Source organism: Hermetia illucens, chromosome 3 (genome assembly GCF_905115235.1).
Source record: "Hermetia illucens chromosome 3, iHerIll2.2.curated.20191125, whole genome shotgun sequence".
In the NCBI taxonomy this organism is placed as follows: Eukaryota; Metazoa; Arthropoda; class Insecta; order Diptera; family Stratiomyidae; genus Hermetia; species Hermetia illucens.
Genome location: NC_051851.1, coordinates 144358033 through 144381082, shown reverse-complemented (window position 1 = coordinate 144381082; position 23050 = coordinate 144358033). Strand labels below are relative to the sequence as shown.

The 23050-nt window shown below is 43.6% G+C and overlaps 1 protein-coding gene across 2 annotated transcripts in view; it reads left to right on the top strand.

The window, feature by feature from the left end:
• LOC119653028 overlaps positions 1-23050 on the top strand; it is a 330936-nt gene that overhangs the window by 283431 nt on the left and 24455 nt on the right. For both annotated transcript variants that reach the window (XM_038057473.1, XM_038057472.1), the window contains exons 7-11: positions 1912-2016; positions 13326-13521; positions 13613-13801; positions 21517-21659; positions 21728-22866. In XM_038057473.1, the coding sequence (XP_037913401.1) occupies positions 1912-2016; positions 13326-13521; positions 13613-13801; positions 21517-21659; positions 21728-22866 (1772 nt within the window). The remainder of the gene's footprint in view (positions 1-1911; positions 2017-13325; positions 13522-13612; positions 13802-21516; positions 21660-21727; positions 22867-23050) is intronic.

The window sequence follows — 23050 nt, the reverse complement described above, 5'->3', positions numbered from 1 at the left end:
ACTGCCCAAGGTTCAGATCATACAGAACGGAAATGGTAGCGGTAGCCAATATCCACTTACTAGCGGAAAGCATCATGGAGAATATGTTGAGTACTATTGAGGTGGAGAAGTTTGGAAGGAAGAAACAGAGGCAGAGTAACAAAAAGAGGGAGAGGATCACCATCACGAATAACAGTTAAATGCTGACCGTGACGTAATACCCTGTGGCAACCCCACGGGGAGAGAGGATGGAGAAGGAAGTGGTTTTAGTGGGTTCAAGTCTCATATAACCGGCAGAAGTCAGCGGTAGCTTTTGAAGCTGCCCATCTACCATAAAAAAGAGACAGACACAGACGGATAGAGGGTAAACCGATTTCAATAAGGTTTTCTTTTACACAAAAAGGAACAAGGAGCCAGTGGAAACTTTTGGATGAACTGTGTAGAGCGTCTCTTATATCAGAAAAACCAAACAAATGGCGCCAACAAAAGGAGTACAGGTGGAAATCAAAATCGGAAGAATGACAGGTCAAATCAAGTCCTTGGTAGTCAAACATAGAACAACAAAAAAAAAAGAGTTTGAAATTCCTCAGCGACTGCAACTAACCCAGAAGCATGTTTCAGTTCACAATGGGGGAAACTATAAACTATGGGCCGATAAAACAGAGGCAGTGCCATTAACATCCCAGAGACGTCAAATAATAAAAAAATTCAACTGCTAGAAGTGATGGGGTTTAAAATGAATTTCGTGAAGAATCCCTAAAAGTTAATGCAGTGCAGAGCCTGGGAATTCTTAAAGAAAATCTTCTGCAATTCTGAGAAATTTATTTCTACTATCCATTAATATGCCATTTCTACGGTTAAAGTCACTTCTGTATTCCCCTAGACGATTTGACGATTTCGATTTTATCTTTGGGATTTTAACGAAGATGGATTGGATGATAGATCCTGAGGAAAAAAAATATATATTGAGAGAAATTGGGAAGGAATAGAGCTATTGAAAAATGTCGAGAGAGTGCTTAGCTATCCTGCTGTCTAACGAGCGTATGAAATTGACCATAAGTCTGTATTCGGAATAGACGCATCCCAGTGTATCTGATGGCTAGGTTGTTCAGCAACCACGTAAAATTTAAATAAATGCCCCAAGCTTTAAAAAGTTCAGTAGAAATCTAAAATTTCAGAAAATTATTCCATGCTTTTAGGAACCAATTCAAGCGCAATTGAAATTCAAAATAATCAGGTTCATGCCCATTGGTCATCCACAAAACCGGTCCAATGACCCGACAACCTTTCGACCGTAAGCGTGAGATATGCATCATTTGCGATTAGCCCCGGTTTTGATAAATAGTTGGAACATTTCAAATATCAAAATACCACGAAATTAGTAGATATCCATTCATGCTTCGTTTTCCACAAATACGACATCCTCGTGAACGTTTCCATTTCATATCTATCAACGGAGAATTATTAACATATCCGCGCCTGTACCGCCCTAGCTATTATCCCGGCTACAAATTTTGCGGGTTGGGTGAACCAAACTGCAGACGACAAAGTCATAAATTTCCCAACAAATCGAGTCATAGTTTTATCGTTATCCTGCCCAGCGTCCGATCGTCCTGGGGCTCGCGTTATCCGCAAAATTTTCGAGGTTGTCGGATTCCGTGTTGTATTTCATGTGGCGAAAACCAATTTTCACGGACGATAGTGCATTTTTGCATGGTCCTTTGACCACCAGCTGGTCCACGACCAGCCTCGTTGGTTAGAGGGGGCATGCGGGTTGCATGCAATTTGCAAGTCATTTGATTATCTAATGCGACCGTTGGAGTCTTCCTTCTAAATTGCGTTGGATTGAATTTATTGCACGGATTTGGATATATGACTAATTTTACCGGAATCTGTGCCTGCATTATTTCTCATTTGATTTTAAATTTTCAGATTCCTTCCGGGATTTGCACCGTTCATAGATGGCACCGTAATTGTTCATCCGTCGGGTGGAGCTGCCGGACCATTGACACTGCCAGCTGGTTCAGCCATTGCCAGGTAATTGTATATGTGATAAAATAGGGACTGATTTCAATAGAAAGCAGCTGTTAGCAGACTTATTGTTTAGCAATTTAACGAATTCGATCCGGAAACATTTGATTAGAGCTAAAATGTGATAAAGTTTACCAAACTTCTAAATGAGCATTAGTATCTAATCAATTAAGATGGAAAATGTGATTACAATGATAGGGTCCTAGTACCGAGGACGTTTGATTTAGCCCAGCAATTTTGCTTTTTATGCTTTCGATTTAAGTTAAGTTAAGTTAAGTTCTAGCTATAACAAGTAAAATTCGGGTATTTAATTTGACTATTGACACGGCCTTTCCCGCTCTTATCCACCGGGCGCTACTACAACCCTATCAGCCTATTCATACGGTGAGAATTATTCCCTTACTCACTCCCTATTCTTCGAACTCCTCTGCTGTATACTGCACATTATCTTCTTCCTTTTATTTAGCCTTTGCTCGGTTCGCATGTGCAACCACTGTTGTTTCCCCTGGCCTTATGGTCGCTTACCGTAGACCTCGTTGTTCAAACCAATCTTGACAAATGAATTCACGTTAGCACGAATTGCATGAACATATCATCGAAGATGCCTCTCTTGTAATTATTCAGCGATGGGTTCAACCCCATATCGATCGCGGATATTCTCGTTGCGGATGTGATCAAGGTTTGTCACACCATTAGTCCAGCGTAATAGCTTCGCCTCCATTACCGTGAGGCGTCGTTCATCGTCTTTTCTAGTCGGGCAACACTTTGAGCCATAGAAGGCGATAGGGCGCACGACATTGCGGTAAATTTTCGACATCGGTCACAAAGAACACCAGCTGTGGAACGCGCCTTCATCCAGGTTGCGCTAATGCGTGAAGCAACATCACGCCCATAAGAAGAACAAATAGGAGTGGTAAGAGGGTCTTTCATCTACACCAATAGGAACAGAAAGCGGTTTTGGTACACCCGCCGCACTTCCAACTTTACTTTTCGGATTCCAGCGAATGAGCTCTTCTGGCGTTAGGTGTTGTCGTTAAACATATCAAATTAGTTCGTGTGGCACACGGTCAAACACTTTCTCCCAATCCAGAAATGCAATGCCAGGAGAGCGATGGTTCTCACGATGTTCACCATGAACAACCGCACTACGTATATTGCTTCAATAGTTCTGCAATTCTTGACAAACCTGATATGACTCACGGCTATGATGGGACTGAATAATAATGATATTATCAAGAGAAGTTAGACTGCGTATGAAAAGAACTACTATGCTCCTTTAATGGTTATAGTACAACTATTAGCTATGGTATGTGGTTCGAGCCTTCAATCGATAGTAACTTTATTATGTTATTATGTCCTAGAATTGTGTGGAGGTTTCGTCACTCCCCCACAGATTCTACACACCGTGCCCATAGGTATCCCTAGCTTCTATATGGTAATTTAATCTACAATGACCAGTGAATACTCCTACTATGATCTGGAGGCCCTTCATAGCGAGGTTTAAACAACCTTTCGAGCGACTGGGTTCATACCCACCCAGGACACCTTGGACTGTTCCATTCCTGTTAAGTTCGCCCGATGCAATTCCTTCAGCCGTTCTTTGTCGTTTTGCAGCCTAGTAGCCATGAACCCATTTACTACTCCACAGAATAGCCTGTGTGGTGGCGTCCCTAGTCCCAGCCAACTCGCCCGAGGCCTCATTGCCTTTTATCCTAATGTAGCCTAGAACCCAGAGTATCCAGACCTTATTGAGTGACTCGAGCGTGTTCAATCTCTCAAGGCATTCCCATACCAGTTTGGAGTTTACCTAGTTTGACCTTAGTGCCCTGATCGCAACTAGCCGTCGGCCAAAATAGCAACGTTCTGCCCTCTATAGTTCCTTTCGAGATTTAGAGAAGCACAGCTATCTATGGCGTATATACCCACCTGGAATATGTTGATATACTTATTCATTGGTTCAAAGTTCATTTTCCAAAGACCAATGACCCCGGCCCTTTCTCCCTCTGCTGAGAGGAATCCGTGTACCAGATAATAGTTTGCTGGTCTCAGCTGTATGTCACTACTACGTTCTCCAGTGTACTCTTTTTCTCAAAAGTGTTTCAAACTTCTTATAATGAAAGTAGTAATGCAACTGGTGACAATATCAATATATCTTCTGTTTAGGCAACTCCCCACCTTGCTTGGACTCCCACACATTCTGAAGATGGTGAAGAATCAATCTCAGAATGATCTTCAAAGATGCTTTTGACAATGTCCTCATTGCCCCACTGGTACACACGCAAGACAATCTTTGAAGTTTGTGCAACTCCCTGATTGTTGTGTTGAGTTCATTTTTTTCTACCGGATTGTCGTTGGTGTTATTATTGCGGTGTATATCTAAAGTAGTATCTTCAGGGTGCAACCCCATTTTTTCCCTCTTGTAGACCTACAAGGCATCAGATCCCTTGTAGATGTCTCGCAAATGTTTTCAACGTGTGTCTTCCAGAGTAGTTTTTGGTTTAATGTGATTCCCAAATATTTGACCTTTGTTAATCGTTTCATCTTTATGCCATGTAATCGTACCGAGGTGATCAAACTGACGTTTAATGTTGAATGGTACTTGGTTGGTTTGGTTGCCTTCCTTCACCAAATATTAGTAATTCTTAATCCAGTTTGAATTCGTATCTTCATATTTGCCCCTTCTGATTAAAAAAAGTTGTCAGCGTGACTCTGGACTTGTATTCAAGTATTTGTTAGCTTTCCTAGGAGTTCGTCACGCGTTATTTTTTCAGTTTCTGTGACTTCCCGTACTACATCCGTCAGGTGCTCAGAGGTCGCGGCGAGGAAGATGGGGCGGCAACCCTATCGGCCAAACCAAAACCAAGTGGTCGAGGAGAACCTCCATAGTGGTCGCACGGGGAGACGCTGTAATTGCTTTGGTTTGCCGGCCGTGATTCAGTAGGCGAATGCTCCAAAGACCTAATTAGGGCGATCAGACCCGAGTCTGCACGGGGACTGAAGTGGCAAATTGGTCACGAAACCTTACCAGGGGTATACTGGTACCATGGGAACCGGGAAAGCCCCTGGACTCACATACTTCGGGTGAACTCCTGTTGTATGTGAGGACAGCTCGGTTATTTGCGGTTGGCCCCCCTAGTGGGAGTTTCATGGTGGTTGTGGTTGTGCTCAAGCGAGAAGAGACCTTCGGGCCTCGACGTGGTGTTGCATATCAACACGGGTGCCGTACTCCATAGTTCGGTAGAGATTTAGGTAATTCTTGCTTCCACCAGTATGAATGCTAAGCCACGCACTTGGTATAGACTGGTACCGTTGTTGCTTGTCTCAGCGGGGCTCTGATTGTGGTCACAAAATCAATCCGTGTCTTAAGAGGACCGTAGGATTAAGTCTCACGACAGGTGCCTACGTAAAACACTATGGGTTTCACTACATCCGTCAGCTAATATAGGACAGTTTCGGTTGACCGTCCTGCCTGATAAGCGTGTTGAAATGGTTGTTTTGAGATTGCGTACTACAATGTTCTAGTACAATTATCTATGACCTGCTACTTCGCTCTATGTACGAACAATATCAGCAAGGTTGGTCTGAAAGATTGCATGTAAAAGGGATCCTTTTTAACCACTTTTGTAATAAAAACCACCCTCCGTCCCCATAGCTACCAAATGCTATCCATTATCACTCTTAGAAGAGATCCTAAGTTGATTTCTAGGCTTCTCTCTCCTGCTCCACCAGGGGAGGTCTCTTGACGACTTGATTGTTTTATCCTGACAGCTGGCCTGCTATGCGTCGATAAAGGCCGTATTTCGCACATGGTGCTACTTACTACTTTCCATTCTCCATGAAATTGAAGCATTTGCGGAATGGTTATCTCTATTTAAGATCAGTTCAAACTAGTGTGTCTCGTTTGCAAACCTCTGATGCATGAAGAGACATTCCGCCTCGTATTCATATTCAATTGGACATCGAGGACAAAAAGGGGAATTCTACTGTCTGAAGCGATGCAAATAGCGGCAGTATGCGCTATGTCAGAAATTGTGCCAAGTGGTACGTATCTGCATGGCTCTGCATAATTCAAAGCCTGTTGTGGGTATTATCCTACCGTTTCTCCTTTCCTTGATTGCAAGTTCCTTTCGTTGTCAGAGAACTATGGTCGTACATTCGCGTACATTCCAGTCATACATTTTCCTGCCTCAGAAATCAGGTATTCCTTCAAGGTTAACCGATTATCTAGCAACCGGTAATCCATATGCTGTCCCCCGCCAAACCTTAAAACTTCCTTCAATTGTTATGTACCGTCATCTCTATCCTATGTGATACCACCGATCTTTTGAAAAGCCTGAACAAGGTCGCATATAACCAGAAAATATGCTGAAGATATTTATCTATGATTTTTATCGCTATATTGTCCGCAGGACTAGTACGTGTAGTTTTCGCGGCAATTTAATAAATGGCACATTGTCAAACATCACATTTCAGAGTAACGAGTTCAGTATTAATTTTTGAGGTATTCTGCCGATTACCACTTTCACTCCACTGAACATACGTCAGTGCCCAAGAGGAGCTTCCTATCCACGAAACGGTGACCGGTGATTTGCTAGTTTACATATCTTATAATATGCACAAATTTGAAAGTGATCCCCATATCGAGAATCATGATAGCGCAATACTCTTGTGTGTCGCCTTGCCACCATAGAAACAGCTGATCTTTCTGCCAGACTAATCATTGATGATGTACACTGTCGATCGGCCGGAACAAAAACCTCCCTACTTCTTAATATTCCTTCTTTTCAATTGGGGGCATCCTGTTGCATAAAATGTGCTGCAATAGTTTTCCATATTGTCCTGTAAACAAATGAGGCGGGGATGAAACTCACCATATGGTCTGCGACACTTTGGTAGCAGCACAAGCATCTGCTTTCTCCCTTGGCTCGAGAAAATGTATTTTCCAAATAGGCGTTAAATATGGTCACCAGTTGCGAGTACTTCTAAATGGAGCATAGCGCATCAGCCATACCTACGCGTCACCGCCATGCATCAGCTCCCAAGTGGACGTCCTGAGAAGAGTGCACCCATCTTCCACCATAGTGTGCCATGCGATTCTGCGGCAACTTACTTTCCAGCCATCTTGGGATATTGAAATGCATTCGCCTTTCCTTAATATGTGACCTATTCACTGCCATTTTCGAAACAGCTTTTTATTCAAATTTGTATCGGACCAGGGAACCACGGTGACATGACACAGATAAGTATTAACGAAAGCTAAGAGCTTTCGGTAAACAGTGAATTCCTCTGAAATTCTACCTTGTTACTGCAGGTGGCATTTTGCATCTTCACATTTCGCTCATATAATAGCGCTAAATAATATTTAGTTTCGTTAGAACGTCTATCCTTATTCACGCTGTTGAACTTTTGTGAAGTCAACAAAAAGCAGCTGAAGATGAGATCAGAACTTCACAAGTTGCTGCCAAATGATATACAGGGTCATGCGGTCAATGCTGGAGTGCCTCAAGCGAAAAAAAGGTTTTTCTTGATACTGTCCAGGATTAGTTTTCTATTTCCTTTGCAACGGCAGAGAGTACACAAATAATCTGGTGAATGTTGCGCTCGAGGCAGGTTTCTTAGCGCTCATTCCCTTCTTCCACTGGGTGAATAGTTCTAGGGTGAGAAAATCAAACCTACACACAATATACTACGTTAATTTTCCTGAGTTGTCGCTCGATATTAGGGTGCGCCACGCTCAATATTGCTTGCATCAATCAATGGAACTTTGAGTCATTGATGTCCAGCGATCTGCTTCGATGATTCTCCAGTCAAGATCTTATGACGCAATTAGTTCTTGCCAACAACCTGGTAGCACCTGATATACAAGCGTTTTTAATGGCGGCTCTACTTCATTTGAAAAGATATTGATAAGAAATAAATAACAGAGCCTAGGCACCGTATAGTGCCAGCATCCAGATTTATTTCAAACTTTTTTGTTGGATAGGTTCTGAGAATGGGTCCGCGAAAGAAATGACCACTTTCCAGGCACCACCCTTCCCTCTTTTGCATTAAAAAGTATTAATCGAGATCTTTCATTCGACACCCCAAATGACTATATGTGGTGAAAAAAATTAACACTTCGCTTTTGCATGAATGGAGACACCCCCTTAAGTTCCACATGTCACGATGTAACTCACTGCATGCGTGGCCGATCGAGTTCCAGCTTCCCACCAAATTGGGTGTCAATCGGTACAACCGTTTTTTGAGAAAAGTGCGTGTAACAGACAGCAGAGAAACAAACAGAAAGACAGACAGGAAAAAGATTTTAATAAGATTTTGTTTTGCACAAAACCTTAAAACAGAAATGAATTCCCTACAGTCCAGGAGTTTCGTTGGCTGCTAAGTAATGATTACTGGTCTTCTGCCTCAGTAGGAATATTTTTTTGAAGTTGCCCCGTTAACATCCGTCTTCCACACCCAATTTATTACGAAACTGATTGAAACAAATGCGATTGGTATCGATTAGGACTTCATGAAACAGGTTCAAGCTTTGATGGGACCTATTCCCAGAAATTATCTTCCGGATGAGTTTATCCGGGGCACAAACTAGAAATGTAAATCAAATAAGGAGTCAGGGTGGGAAGGAGGAACGAGTACCCAGAGCATCACAAACCTTGAAACCTTCCACCCAGTGAGCAAGATATCCGCTGTCAGGTGCGCGTTCAATATGCTAAGCAACAGATTATGCAGATAAAATCCAGCGTAAGCTCCAATGTCTCGAATAAGGTGAAGATTTCTTGTTCTCCTATGGGTAAATATTCTCCACTTGAGTATAGAAAAGGGTGACTAGTCTCCTATTTGCTCATCATCATCAACGGCGCAACAACCGGCATTCGGGCTAAGACAGGCGCTTAACAAAGAGCTCTCGGCATATCGGTTTTCCGCTGAGATTCAACAATTCGATATTTCTAAATGCTGCCTAGGGCCCTTACCTACGACATCCCTCCATCTCAGGCAGGGTCTTCAATGACTTCTTTTTGTCATAGATATTGCCCTTATAGACATTCAGGGCTGCATCATTGTCACCCATAAGAAGTAAATGGCCTGCCCACCGTAAGCTATTGGGCGACAATCAGATGGTACTCAAACCGTCCTGTAGTTGGCCAAAAATTCTTTGACTGATATGAAACGTCGTCGTAGCTGTTATATGTTGTGATTTTCGACCTTGGATAGAAGAAATTATTAATGATTTGAGAACTGTATTCTCCTATCTTTATCGTTCTTAGTTGATCAGTGCTATTTGGTATTATTTCTTCTGTTTTTGGCACTCATCAAAATACTCAACTCGTCGCTTCAATATTCCCATACGGTCACAAATCAGATTTCTTTTTTTTTGTTTTGGCAGATGAGACTTTATTCTGTCGACTTATTAGGAAAGCTTTCGGGTCTGGTGCAGATGCACCCTGTAGTTTTCGAGTTCATAAGCGTGTTGGTCCTCCTATGCTTCTTTTTCTGTCTGTGCAGTCGCTTCTCCGCCCGACGAAGTTCTAGAAGTTCTAGTCCCATTACTCGGTATGCAGTGATGCTTTATCTCCAGGACCTCTGCTAGCTGCGGTTACTGTGGCATATGTTCCCCATTATTGGTGTTAGGGACGTATTTATTCTCACCTGATTGTCAGAGGGGATTCGAGCCCGAAGCAGGTTGCCAAAAAGATAGTAGTGCGAGTCATGTTTGTTTTCAGCGTAAACTAGATACTTCCAATAAACAGTTCGTGCGATACTACTAGCTGGATAGTGGACAGTCTGTTGTCATTGGAAGTATTATGCAAGCCAACGTGTCGCTAGAATATGGTCGTCCCTACTTGGCTGCTAAAATCTCCAAGTATAAGCTATGGGAGCCGACGTATCGTTTGAATACGGGCTCCGTCCCTACTTGACAGTTGAAATCCCCTAGCCTAATTTTAATATCATACTTCGGACATGCGTGGAGGATCTTCTCAACACGCTCGTAGAAGGTATCCTTCTCCAATTCTGCAGTCTCCTCTGTAGGGTCATAAACGTTAATGAGGCTTATATTCCAAATTTTCCTCGTAAGCGGAAAGTGCGTAGGCATTCGCTTATGTTTTCAAAGCCTATAACAGTAAATTTCATTTTTTTACTGACTAAGGAACCTTCCCCAAGCATATGGTTTACTGAATGGCCGCTTTAATATATGGAGTACTACCTCTTCGCCGGGAAATGGGTTCTTGCTCAGCGCATCTTTTGCAACGCTGAAACATTATACTATAGCATACGATATCGGGTAACTGCTTCACAGCTCCTATTCTATACTGGAAGTGCGCGGTCCATAAAAAAATGCGCAAATCATTTGCCTGAGCAGACTATTAGTACTGTGCTAATGATGTCTGCAGCATCTGCTTCAGAGTAATATTTCTAGCCACTTCGTTTTGACCGCCATCGTCAATAAATTTCGCAAATTTGAAGGATTATCTTCCTCCTATTTCTTCAAAGATATTTTTAGGCTATTACATGTTGGATGTAAGCAGTAATTTATGATCGTCATAAACGCCTATGTGTGGTCAACCACACTTACCCGCCATTGCTGTCGGTTCATAATAATATCCTCCAACTTCCCCTCACAAGGAGAGAGCTCGAAGAAGCGGTTCTCACTGTGAAAAATAAGAAGGCGCCAGACCCTGATGGCATCCCGGCGGAAGTTTACAAACTGATGTTCCGCCAACGGCCAGAATTGCTGCCTGAAGTGTTCAGCAAGGGTAAAGGAGGCCCGGAGCTCCCGTTTCCATACCGACCGCTGTCTATTGGCCGGAAACTTACTCGAGAAGCAGATCAGGAGTAGACACGCTGAAGCGATCCGCGCTGCGGGGACTTATCTCCAACGCAGTTCGGGTTCAGAACAGGGGTATCTACAGTTGATGCTGTTATACAGGCCGTAGATGCGACTCATCGAGGCGAGGCACACAACCGCTGATCTCAACGGATACTGCTCCTCATAATGTTGAAAATGCCTTCAATTGCATAAGATGGACAAATATACTAGGCACAATTGAAAACTCATTCCACCTGCCAAGCTATCTCTTGAGGATATTGAAGGATTATCTGAAAGACCGCTCCCTGCTCTATGAGACGCTAGAGGGCCAGGAGTATGGAAATTACGTCGGGAATGGCACAGGGATCCATCCTAGAGCCGGACTTGTAGAACGCTTCCTACGATAGTCTGCTCAGACTCACTATAAACCCCGAAGAGTCGCACCTGGTCGGTTATCCAGACGACGTTGTGGCACTTGTTGCCGGTCGCACTGTTGAACTGGCGCAAAGCAGACTTGGCATATTGATGCTACGGGTAAGCGGATGGATGACTGCTCACGGTTTCAACCTTGCGCTGGAAAAAAACAGAAGTAAGCATTTTGACCAGAAAGAGAATACCGACCCTGCGTCCCATATCGATCGGCTAGTTGACTATATATTCAAAACCAGCTGTTAAATACCTTGGTTTAATGCTCGACTCGAAGATGAGCTTCTTCGAGCAAATTAAAGCAACAGCGGTCAGGGCTGCAGCTGGAGTCGCGTCGTTGAGTCAGCAAATGGCGAATGTCGGCGGCCCTATATCAACTAGGAGACGTCTCCTTATGGGAGCAACGCAGTCGGCTTTGCTCTATGGTGTGGAGGTAGGGGTTGAAGCCCTTGACAAGGGGGTTCATCGTAAACGCCTTGCTCAAATGCGAGTGGCGTCTGCTTATCGCACCGTCTCCGAACCGGCTGTGATGGTGATCGCGGGAGTGATCCCCGTTGCCCTCCTTACCAAGGAGCGCAAAGCTATCTACCGCCGTAAGGGTGAGAACTTAAGAGAGGTGGTTGCCCGTCAAGAACCTCAACGCACCCTTATCGAATGGCAACTCTTTTGGCAAAATGAGTCAAAGGACAGATGGACTGCGCGGCTCATCGACAATTTAGGCCTGTAGCTGAACCAAATGCACGGTGAGATTGATTACTTCCTTACCTAACTTCTAAGTGGGCACGTAGGTTTTCAGTCTTACTTGCACAGGATCGGGAAGCCGCAATCTTCTGATTATGGGTTCTGCAATCGAGTGGTTTTTCTCTTACGAGAAGACACAGGAGAGCTCGCTCCAGACAACATTGTCAGAGAGAAGCTGAACAGCGCTGGCAACTGGAATCGTATTGCGTATTATGTTCGGGCTCTTCTTATTGCGAAGAAGATGGAACTCGACCGGCGGAGGGATCGGACGGTAAGGGGTTCCCTGAACTAACAACTCTCTTCCTCCCTTCCCATCCCGTTCGTGAAAGGAATTCCCTGACTTGAAGGCTCCCAAAGCCGGGAGAGCGGAGGAGTTAGCCCGAAGTAATGTGTCAAAGGGGTCCAAACTAGTTCTCTGATGACAGGGAGTTGTTTAGTTGGTGTTCCGACGGCGTGCTGTTGTGGAAGTCCAACACTCTGTGCGCAAACGCATTCACCTATCCTGATCCCAAAAAAAAGCAACTTCCCCTATGGTTTTGAGAGGAGGTTGCTTGCTTGCACTGGTCTACGCCTTGTAATTATGTAGAGACCCAGCCGTCATCTGTTTGGGGATATTGTATTCCATTGCATGATATACCTAACAACAGTTTTCACTCTTTCTTAAAGTGTCACCTATCCACTGCGACTTTCGCTTTTGGGTCGATATGTCTGCCGGCTCCTGGCACCTACCTAGCCGCAGTTACTCTTTGTTATTGTTGTCTTGGGTCAGAGCATAACGATGATACGGCAAAGGCAGGCATTAACAAAAGCTTGGAACCTATGGCCAGAAGCGACGTTGAAGCATTCAGCAACGGTTTTTTGAATAGGAAATAACCTGTTAACTATTTACTCCAATAGCCAATTTTAAAGATTCGAAAATGCTTTTCTAACTTGAGTCTGCAATTCTCAAGTTCTTCATATATTGTACGACCTCTGGTAGGAGTTGGATGTATACGTTGTAATAACTGCAATTCACACAAAGCGGTGCAAGGGCCGAGGTAGTCCAAGGTCAGCCTCTTAATTCTCGTTTCTAAGTAACCTTAGAATCCTAGTTTCGGTGTAGAAAGTTGACTTTTTCTCTCGTGATAGAAGGACTGTTGAGTCCATATCCAGTTAATATTGAACCAGAAAGCAAAAAAATTATAAAAATTACGATCTATAATTCGAAAAATTCCCAAACTTTAATTTTTTTGCGATAGTTAAAATTATGCTTTCCTTTTTATAAACTCTGATGGGTTCCTATATTTAAGACAAAGCTGTCTATAGCATGCCTTCTCTAATCCATTTCTTCCTCTCACTACAGTACTTCGGGAATTGAATTAGCGGATTTTCCAAATCGTGAACTTATCTTTGGACTGACTACAATCGAATCATATTTGGACCTAAGCGCACAAGATCTGGAATTCGGTTTCAACGAGACTAGGCGAGATAGGATATTAAGGACATACGTACGAAACATCTATCACTATCATTTGAATGAAATATACGCTGCATTGAAGGTGAGTAAAAATTGTTTAAAGAACACCCTTAGTTAGGTTTTCCTCATAAATGTCTGAGGGCTAACCAATTGTTTGTTTGGACTCTTTCCAGAATGAGTATACTGATTGGGAGCGACCGGTTAGAAATCCAATGGGTTCCAGGGACGCATCCTTGGAGTTCCTCAGTGATGGACATACAGCTGCTCCGCTTATACGGTTAGGATATTTGCACAGTTTACGAGGAGGACGATCGTACTTTTTACACTTCAGACATCAGTCTGGCGAACGGGATTTTCCTCAGGTAAGAACAATGAATTTTGTCCTTAATGACATCTCATAAAATGGTTGCAAAATTTGCATTGTAGTATCCGTAGTATTACGTTTTTAAATCTAAAAATAAAATAAACCCATAAGTAGACTGATATGATGGAAGAAATTACGAAACCTTCTAAGGTCGACTGTCGCCAATAACAAGTACAAAGTGAGATATAACTACGCTTAAACACATTTTATCTCACCTTTCATAAATATGTGTCCGGATAGCTGAGTGGTTAGAGCACAAGGCTGTCGTTCGGAAGGTCGCGGTTCACTGGTGGCAGTGGGATTTGTCTCGTGATTTGACGCTGGATACCAGTCACCTCAGCTGTGAATGAGTATCAGAGTCAAATCAGGGTAATAATCTCGGGCGGCCATTTCTCAGATATGGTGAAGTTTTGAAAATTTATCTTACATAACTTTTGAGCCATACGAATACTGGGAGGGTCGACACTCCGGTCACGGCGACCAATATAGCTACGTCTCCTTGAATCGGGTAATAGCATCGGATACCGTTCATTTCGATATTCTGAAGAGACGGACCATTTTACATTGGAGTTCTCCAGCCATTGGGTGTGACGTCCCCACGTATTCGAGGAGGGTGCAGTGTTTTCAGATAGGCCTCGCATCTAATAGTATGAATCCTACACTTGCATTCAGTATAAATTAGTCACATTACTTTACGCTGGTTCAAACTGATACTTTGTTTCATTACATTATGGTTAACATCGCTTCCGATTTGTCCTTCACGAGTTTCAGTCCAGCATTTATAACAATCAAAGGGTAGTATAGGTCCCAGAGCGAAACCTGGATTGGTACCCACGATGGAGCATAAAACCTGGGAAACGGCTGCTGAACCAACACCAACAGCTCTACTACTAAACCCTATCTCCACCTTCACATGGTGACCGCTGCGAGCTCTTTCTCAACGAAAAGGTGCAGAGGGAGAAGGATGAAGGCAAGTCTCCCGCGCCTAAAAACCCGACAAATCGTACCAACTGGTCCTCCAGGTTGGAGGTTGGGTAGAGCTGACAACCCTACACGGAAAACAACTTGTTACGAAGCCACAGCAGGAGCCTCGAACTGGAGAGATTACACAACGACGAACCTGGCAACGACAGGGGAATAACGATTTGCTCATTTTCTCATGGAACGTGCACTCCCTGTACAGAGATGAGCAGCTAGTCGATACCCTCGCCTTGATGAATGTCAGAACATATAGGGGGCGCCAATATAGATTCGAATCACTATCTCGTTGGCTTGGTACTCCGAGCTCGAATAACAACACCACCCAGAATCCTCTCTGACAATCAGGTAAGACTCACTGAAGCCATCCACAACACAGCCCTCCAGGACCCTTATAAGAGGGAAATGGACCCCGCAATAACCGCAGTTAAGAGAGGACCTGGAGATGAAGCATCAACAAATGATCTTCACAACCACCTAAAGAACGTTACCATAAATACGGCCACAAACATACTTGGCCCCAGCCGCAAAAGGAATCGGAACGGCTAGTTTGACAATGAATGTAAACTAGCAACGGAACGGAAGAATGCTGTATACCGAGTAATGATGCATTCTCAAAGAACGCGGGCACGCGCAGCGACTTATCACTTAGTCCGTCGAGCGGAGAAGCGACTTCAGAGACGGAAAAAGGAAGCCTGGGAGAAACAACAGTTCTGTGAACTAGAAAAGTACAGGGAGCAACCGCACCAGGCGCGCAAGTTTTACCAACAAGTCAGCAGGATGAAGCCTTATACACCTCGATGCTCATCCTGACAAGACAAAGAGGGAAATCTGATTTCCGACAGAATGGGAATATTGGAGCGATAGGTTGAGTACTTTGATGAATTACTGAACAACCAGAACATCGGCGAGTTGGAGGTCCCGTCAACTGAAGACCACGGACAAATACTGCTACCATCAAATATAGAACAAACAGTCCGTGCAATTCATCGGCTTAAAAATCATAAGTCGCAGGAGCCGATGGAATTACAACCGAATTGGTTGAATATGGAGGCGACCAATTACACCAAGTGGTTCATCAACTTGTGCTCAAGGTGTGGGACAGCGAATCAGTACCTGACGATTGGCAACGAGGCATTATCTGTCTCATACATAAGAAGGGAGATATCACACAGGGCAGCAATTATAGCGGTATCACGTTGCTAAGTTCCATCTGTAGGATATTCTCCTCCATCTTGCTAGGCCGGATAGCCCGATACGCTCAGAACATCATTGGCCCATATCAAAAAGGCTTCACTCCAGGCAAATCAGCAACAGATCAGATTTTCTGTCTGCGGCAAGCGATGGAAAAACTGTTGGAATATGGCCATCAGTTGCACCATCTCTTCATCGACTTTAAAGCCGCCCATGATAGCCAGGGTAAAACTGTATCCCAACGAAATTGATAAGACTGACTAGGCTGACCCTAACCAATGTGCGAGGCCAGATAAAAGCAGCAGGATCACTCTCAAGACCATTCGACATCAACAACGGTCTACTAAAAAGGGATGCTCTATCGTGCGCACTCTTTAACCTGGCCCTGGAGAAATTGATCCGTGATGCTGAGGTAAATGCAAGAGGTGCGATCCTCTTTAAGTCCACCCAACTATTGGCCTATGATGATGATATCGACATTATTGGAAGAACCACTCGAGACGTACAAACTGCCTTCATCCAGATCGAGTAGGCGGTGATTAGCGCGAGATCTTGGGCTGCACATCAATTGAGGCAACGTCAGCACCGAAGACGAATCAGCCAACAACATCAAACCGCACTGGTCAAACACGAGGAAGGTCAGAACGCCGGAGAGCTTTTAGGGATATCGAATTGGTGGACCTTGTCGCAAAACCGAGATATCTGGAGTTCCTTATTAAGGCAGGCCTAGACCGGATACCGGTTGTTGCGCCGCTGATGATGATGATTTATAACAATCGTTGTTTCGGCGATATATTTTGCAATCATGATTATTGGTATGTCGGTTGCGTATGCCACTATTGCGGAAATTGAGGGAGTTATTGCCTCAAGTGATTCTTAAAGATGCAGTGATTCTTAAAGATGCAGTGTCTCATAAATCTCACCATTAAGAGTATTTACGGCACGGTATCATTAGTTCTTGGCCGTCTCTGTAAAGAGTGGTCCGGAATAATCTCCTTCACTTTGCTGTATAGTTCGTTTGAGGTCCCTGCGAGCTTCATTGTGAGTACGTTTCTTAACCTCCCAGTCAATTCTATCTATTTCCGTCCACCGATTGAAGGCGGATGACAGTCTGATGTGTCCTCTTTTAAAATGCGTTCTTCGGTCCATTGGGATCTTTTTTGTATCGACGGTAATTTCCTGATGATCATGAGTGCAATGATCTGTCTGTTTTAAGTACGTGATTTCGGAGGAGATATGAATGAATTAGACATTCCTCTTCCCTAATCATTCACTTAACTTTCGTTAGCGAATACAAAAGTTTCCAGAAGACAACGTCTTCTCTTCTAAATTCTGTAACCCACGCGTTAAGGTTACCTGCAATAATAATAATAATCTTTGGTGCAATATTCCATGTTGGATCAGGGCCTTGAAATGCGTTAAAGCACTTCATTCAAGACCGTAACAATACACTACAGTACACTGTAGGAGGCAATGTGGTGTTATTACCCTGATTTGACTCAGGTACTCATTCGCAGCTGAGTCGACTGATATCCGACGTCAAATCACGATACAAATCTCAAGGTCAAATGCAATGACGGTGTTATTTCGGCTGGGAAGCGGATGCTAATTATCTCAGTGCACTTCATCCACTGTCTACGCGAACCTGCTGAAGTAGTCGGCACATATTGTGGCGAAGCAGCTGCGTTAGGCGGAGCCATGCTCCTGGTCGTCGTAGCGACTAGACGTAGAACTGTCCTTCGATTACGGAAACCCAACCCAGTCATCAAGTCAGACGACTCCCACCGGTTATCCGTACCGGACCTTGAGTTTATCCTTCTCCTTACCTAGCTTCCTGCGTGAATAATCTACAAAACCACCAAGTTCGTGCGTTTTCCTCAACTACCCCCAAGGACAACGCGGGGCATGTAGCCTTTCAGACTGAATCTATCTATTCTGCCTCTATCACAACCGGGTTTGGAACCGGGTACGGTGGAGTTATTATTGTCAATTGTTGTTTTAGCGTTCATCCAGCCTTCCCAAACTTCTCTTTTGACATCGATTTCCTTGCCGTTATTTGTAATGTTGCTAACGAAGGTTCGGCTTACTTTTTCGAAATTTACTACTGCATCTGCTGGTTATATTTTGTTCTTTCCTACTTTCTCTTCCTACTGTGACTTAGTGTATAATACCCTGATAACTCTCAGTATTATTAAAGGGTTACTTTCCCATATTCGAAAACTGTTTTAAAGTCACGTTTTGAACACAAGTGACCTCCCTCCCTGCTTTTCATTCCAGTGCGGAATACTTAAGAAGTTTCTGTGAATTGAACAGTCTGAAAGGAAATGTTTGTACACATATTTAGGTGTCAATGGAAAAATACCCCATTCGCCACCTATAGACACACTTGTTAGGAAGTGTGACTGTTCCTCACAGGAGTAATCTATTAAGGAATGCTAAATCCGCATCCACCTGTTATAAGACCCACGAAAAGAGGAACCCCTGGACCAAAAAAGTGGAAGTAAACTCCACTTTATTTGATCTAATCTGAAATAAAGTGGATGCGGACTTAATATCCCTTAATCCTAAAAAAATTGTTAGCTCAGACCCAACTTTGATCTGAAGTATGGCGGAGTCAGATTCTATCTAATTTGCACTCACGTTCGGTTTTACGAATTATAAAAAGGAGCGTCTAACATCTGCGAATCGCTTCAGTCACGCTGCTCCCAGGCCACCGATTAGGCAGCGTTTGTTTGGAACGTCTCTTATTTTTGAGCAATTTGGTAACATAATTCCTTTGGTAAAGACTGGCACGCGCATGTGACAGAAGGAATTTAAACTATACCCCATTATCAAGTGTAGTCCGCTCAAGGTATCTGAATATTTGGGAGATTGTCCTCTCTAAGTTTTCAGTTAATACGTTCGCAGTACACGATTTCACTGGTTTCACGAACAGAAGTTGGGAAAGAAAAAGGATATTCCTGGAGTGATATCAGAGGTTTGTAACAAAACGTGTGATATGTGCAAACCGGTTGATGATTTTTAAACAAATAATAACCCTCCTACTAGAAGTCAGAGAGGTTTGTTGTGAAGTTTCGTGGTATTGCTTTGTACACAATTTAAGATTTAGTTCCTAATTAATAAAGCCATTTCTTCTTCTTCTTGGCCCCTTTTTCTGCAGTAGTTATTGCCCCAATTTAGTATAATACTTTCAAGGCAAGTCGAACCCTAGAAAAACTATTGTACAACTTCCTTAGTTGTAATATAGCTAATAACGATAGAATGTCGATCAAGCCAATAACCGACACGAACTTTATTATGTCCACTACTTCCAAGACTTTCAACCTGGGATCTAGTACTAAGTAGTCGCCCAGGTCTCTCGATCTAATTTACGTGTGTTGGACGCTGTCCCAGAATCTGTAGACTGTGCAATGTCTAGAATCCAGAGTATCCAGGCGTTATTGAGCGAGCCGGGAATGCTCAGATTGTTAGGGCCTGCCCATACCAATTTGAAATGTACCTGATTGGACTCAAATGCCTTAGTAGCTACTTGGCTGTCGGTTAGAATAGCGATCTTCTCCTCCTATATGTAGCTCCTTCCGATTTTGAAGGAAGCGTGCTTATCTGTGGCATATACTTCCGCCTGGAATATACTAGTGTGATTACCCATTATTTCAAACAGCCTAGCGTTTGCTTCCTCTGCTTTCACAGATTCGCCAGTGAACTAGGTAATCAGTTGCTGGTTTAAATCGTAGGTCACTGCCAAGTACTGTCAATTTGCCTTGTTGGTGCTACGTGTTTCAAACTCCTTATCAAAATGAAACCTCGTTATCATGCTATTATCGCCTAGAAAGAAAATAAATAACGATGGGCCCGCATCTGTATGTAAAGATGGACAGCAGTAAATTCCAGAAGGATTGCTAGGAATGTCGTTGGGCGTGTTTCACTTGCTCCACTAATAAACACGCCAGTCTTCTAAGATTGTGTAACTGGCTGTTGTGCTGAATTCAGTTTTGCCAGCCCAGATTATTGCCCCATAGGTAATCATTGGCTTTACTATTGTAACATATACCCACCGCAGCATTTTCGGGCTGCATCACCATTTTGCCCAGCTTTCCCATATATATTCTCAACATATGTCTTGCAGAGAAGTTTTCGCTCTAGTGTGATTCGCAAATATTTGGCTTTCCATTCCACCTTCATGCCATGTTATCTAATGGCTTTGTGGTGATCAAACTTTGCTTCCTGCTACCAATGCTACCAAGAATGGCCTTGGCTGGATTGATGCGCAACCCCGCGTGCCTGTACCACGTACTGGTGATTCCTAATGCGATTTGAATGCTACCACATAGGTTATTCCCATATTTGGCTCCACAGGTTAAAACAATGTCAGCAGTGTAACCCTGGACCTGTATTTCAGTTTTTGTTGGTTCCCCTATGAGCTAGTCAAATACTATACTCCATATGAGCGATGATAGTACCTTACGCCATCCTGTATTTCTTTGTGAAGATATGTCACCGAATCCTCCCCCATTTGATGTCTAAAAACAGTGCTGTTTCTTTAGTTTCTATGGTATCCCGTAGTATATCCGTCAGCTAATATAGAACTGTTTTGGCTGACAATCTTGCGTTGTGAGCATGTTGACATGGATACTGGACATTACGCATTATTGTTTAGGATAGTGAGGGATCCACTTGATGTTGGACCGGACCAAATGGAGAGCAACTTACTCTCACGTTTTTTGGTCCACGGATCCCTCTTTTGTCCCAATTTTTAAATGCTTGGGTGCCATGCCGCCGCGTCAGAATCTGCCCCCCCTGAGTGTTCCCTGCATTCTAAATTTCTAGCTTATTGAAAAGATAAACTCAAGAAGATACTCACCTCTTAGATAGGTGTCGCTGCTACCCCAGATCCCATGGTGGGCGTTGGTATCACAGCCGAAGGGAAGTAAAATGCCTTCCCCTCGGAGAACTTCCGCCGTCTAAAAATCAAATTCAGTGGGATTCAAGTGTCGTCTTTAAGGAACTAGCCCGATATTACAGATGCCTTCCGAGTTTTCCCCCGGTTTCCAATGAGACTTGCTCTAGTCAAGAACTCCGAAATACATATCAATTTCAAATTGCGTTCATGAATAATGCAAGCTCATGATGAGAATCCCAAATTTCCTGCATGCAGTCTAAACAATTGCACATCTCCTCCTGGTACATCCAGGGTTCTTGAGCCAGCACTATTCCAATACTACCCTTTAAAATTTCCTGCGCCGTTAGCTTTATTTGGGCTATCCGAGTGCTGGAGCACTTCTCCAATGTCGAAGTATCATCTTTCTCTTCCAATAGAACACTTCATTTTCTTTCGTTGCCCACCTTGAGCCCTAAAAAACCCATGTCCAGCTTCTCCTCTTCTGCGCGCAGTAAATTCACTTGCCTTCTCCGCTACTAAGAATGATTCCTCAGTTGTCAGCCCCAGTTTCAAATCATAAATATTATAAATGCTTGCAAAATATACTACATTCAGAAAACTCCTTGATATTTTCTCTAATCGCACAATTTTCTATATTTCAGAGAGGCGGATCCGTTCGCGGTGAAGATGTGCCTTTTTGTCTGGGACTTCCAATTTCACCATTGTTCCCGCACAATTATACTAAACAAGATATTAAAATAAGTAGAATATTGATACGTTATCTAACAAATTTTGCATTGACCGGGTAAGCATCCTTAGTTTTTTTAAGTTCTCCCCTGATTTTCGCCTGACATCACGTTCTTCTCGTTTCAGTAACCCTAATGAAAATCCTACCGCATCTGTTGACATATCGCATGTAGTTCATAATAGTAAAACGGCACTAGTTTCATCGTCATTATCCTTAGCGTCTTCATTGTCGCCACACTCCTCACCGCCTTCCATGTCGTTGGTGAGAGAAAGGACTGACGAAACAGAGGACAGGAAGTCCCCATTAGTGATAAGCAGTCGATCCCAAATCCCGTCGCTGTCAACGTTGTCTTCGTCCTCAGAGTCTGCTTCCAAGCTGTCTATCGAGGCTTCATCTCCGTCAGTTATTCAGAAGCATGTCCCCAGCCAGCAATACGCATCATCCCTGATACAGCATCAATCTTTATCATCTGCCACGTCATCGATTTCGACGTCTGTGCTATCGGCGGCGTCTTCGACATCTTCGGTGGTATCAATTTCGCTCCCATTGTCATCAGCCTCGACAGCCGAAACGTTCGTGGTACAATCTACCGACCATCGACAAAAGCAACAGTCCTCCTCGTCATCGTCCTTATCATCGACTTCCTCCTCATCGTATCAACTCAGTAAATTCAAAGACACCACAGTTTTCATTGCACCACCAATTCACACCGTTATCAAATCTAAACGACATGCAGTTGCTGCCCACCGCCGAAAACGAAAAACTAACAAACGAATGCCTGGGATCCAGGATAAGCATCTAACGAAGAAAGCTAACAACTATCGAAAAAAGTTCCTAGCCGAAAACGGTGGAGATGGAAGTAGTTTTGGTGACAGGATCCGCAAAAGCTTCCCAGCATCGTCATCGTCGTTCCTAGCGGATGAGGGAGCGGGGGATAGGCGAATCAGTCGAGAATCTGACCCAGGGGAAGACAGCCCCGAGAATGAGGACGACGAGGACGAGGAGGAAACCAACTCGGACGAGGAGCATCCTGACCATGATGAAGACGACGACGAGGAAAACGAGAACAATCCAAACTCTCTTAATAATAACGACGATGATGAGGACAATAATTCAAAGAACTCGGAAGACGTTGATGAAAACGGGGAAGCTGGCGGTGGCAGCGAGAAATTCGATCGATTCGGGAGCAGCGGTATCAGCACTCCTCCTCGATTGCCCTTCTGGGATACCTACGATGCCATCAATCAACTTTACTTGGAGATGGGTGAGTGATTTGCGTTTACGATAGCGAATTTTGAGAGCAATTGTTGACCCTCCGCGGAAAAAGCCTGTCCCAGCCCATGCACGCAGGACTCGAAAATGTAAAATATTCACTAACGAAGCGAAGGCAATAACAATATAAACAAAAGGAAAATTTCTCAATCTTTCCTAATAAAGAAATCATAGTC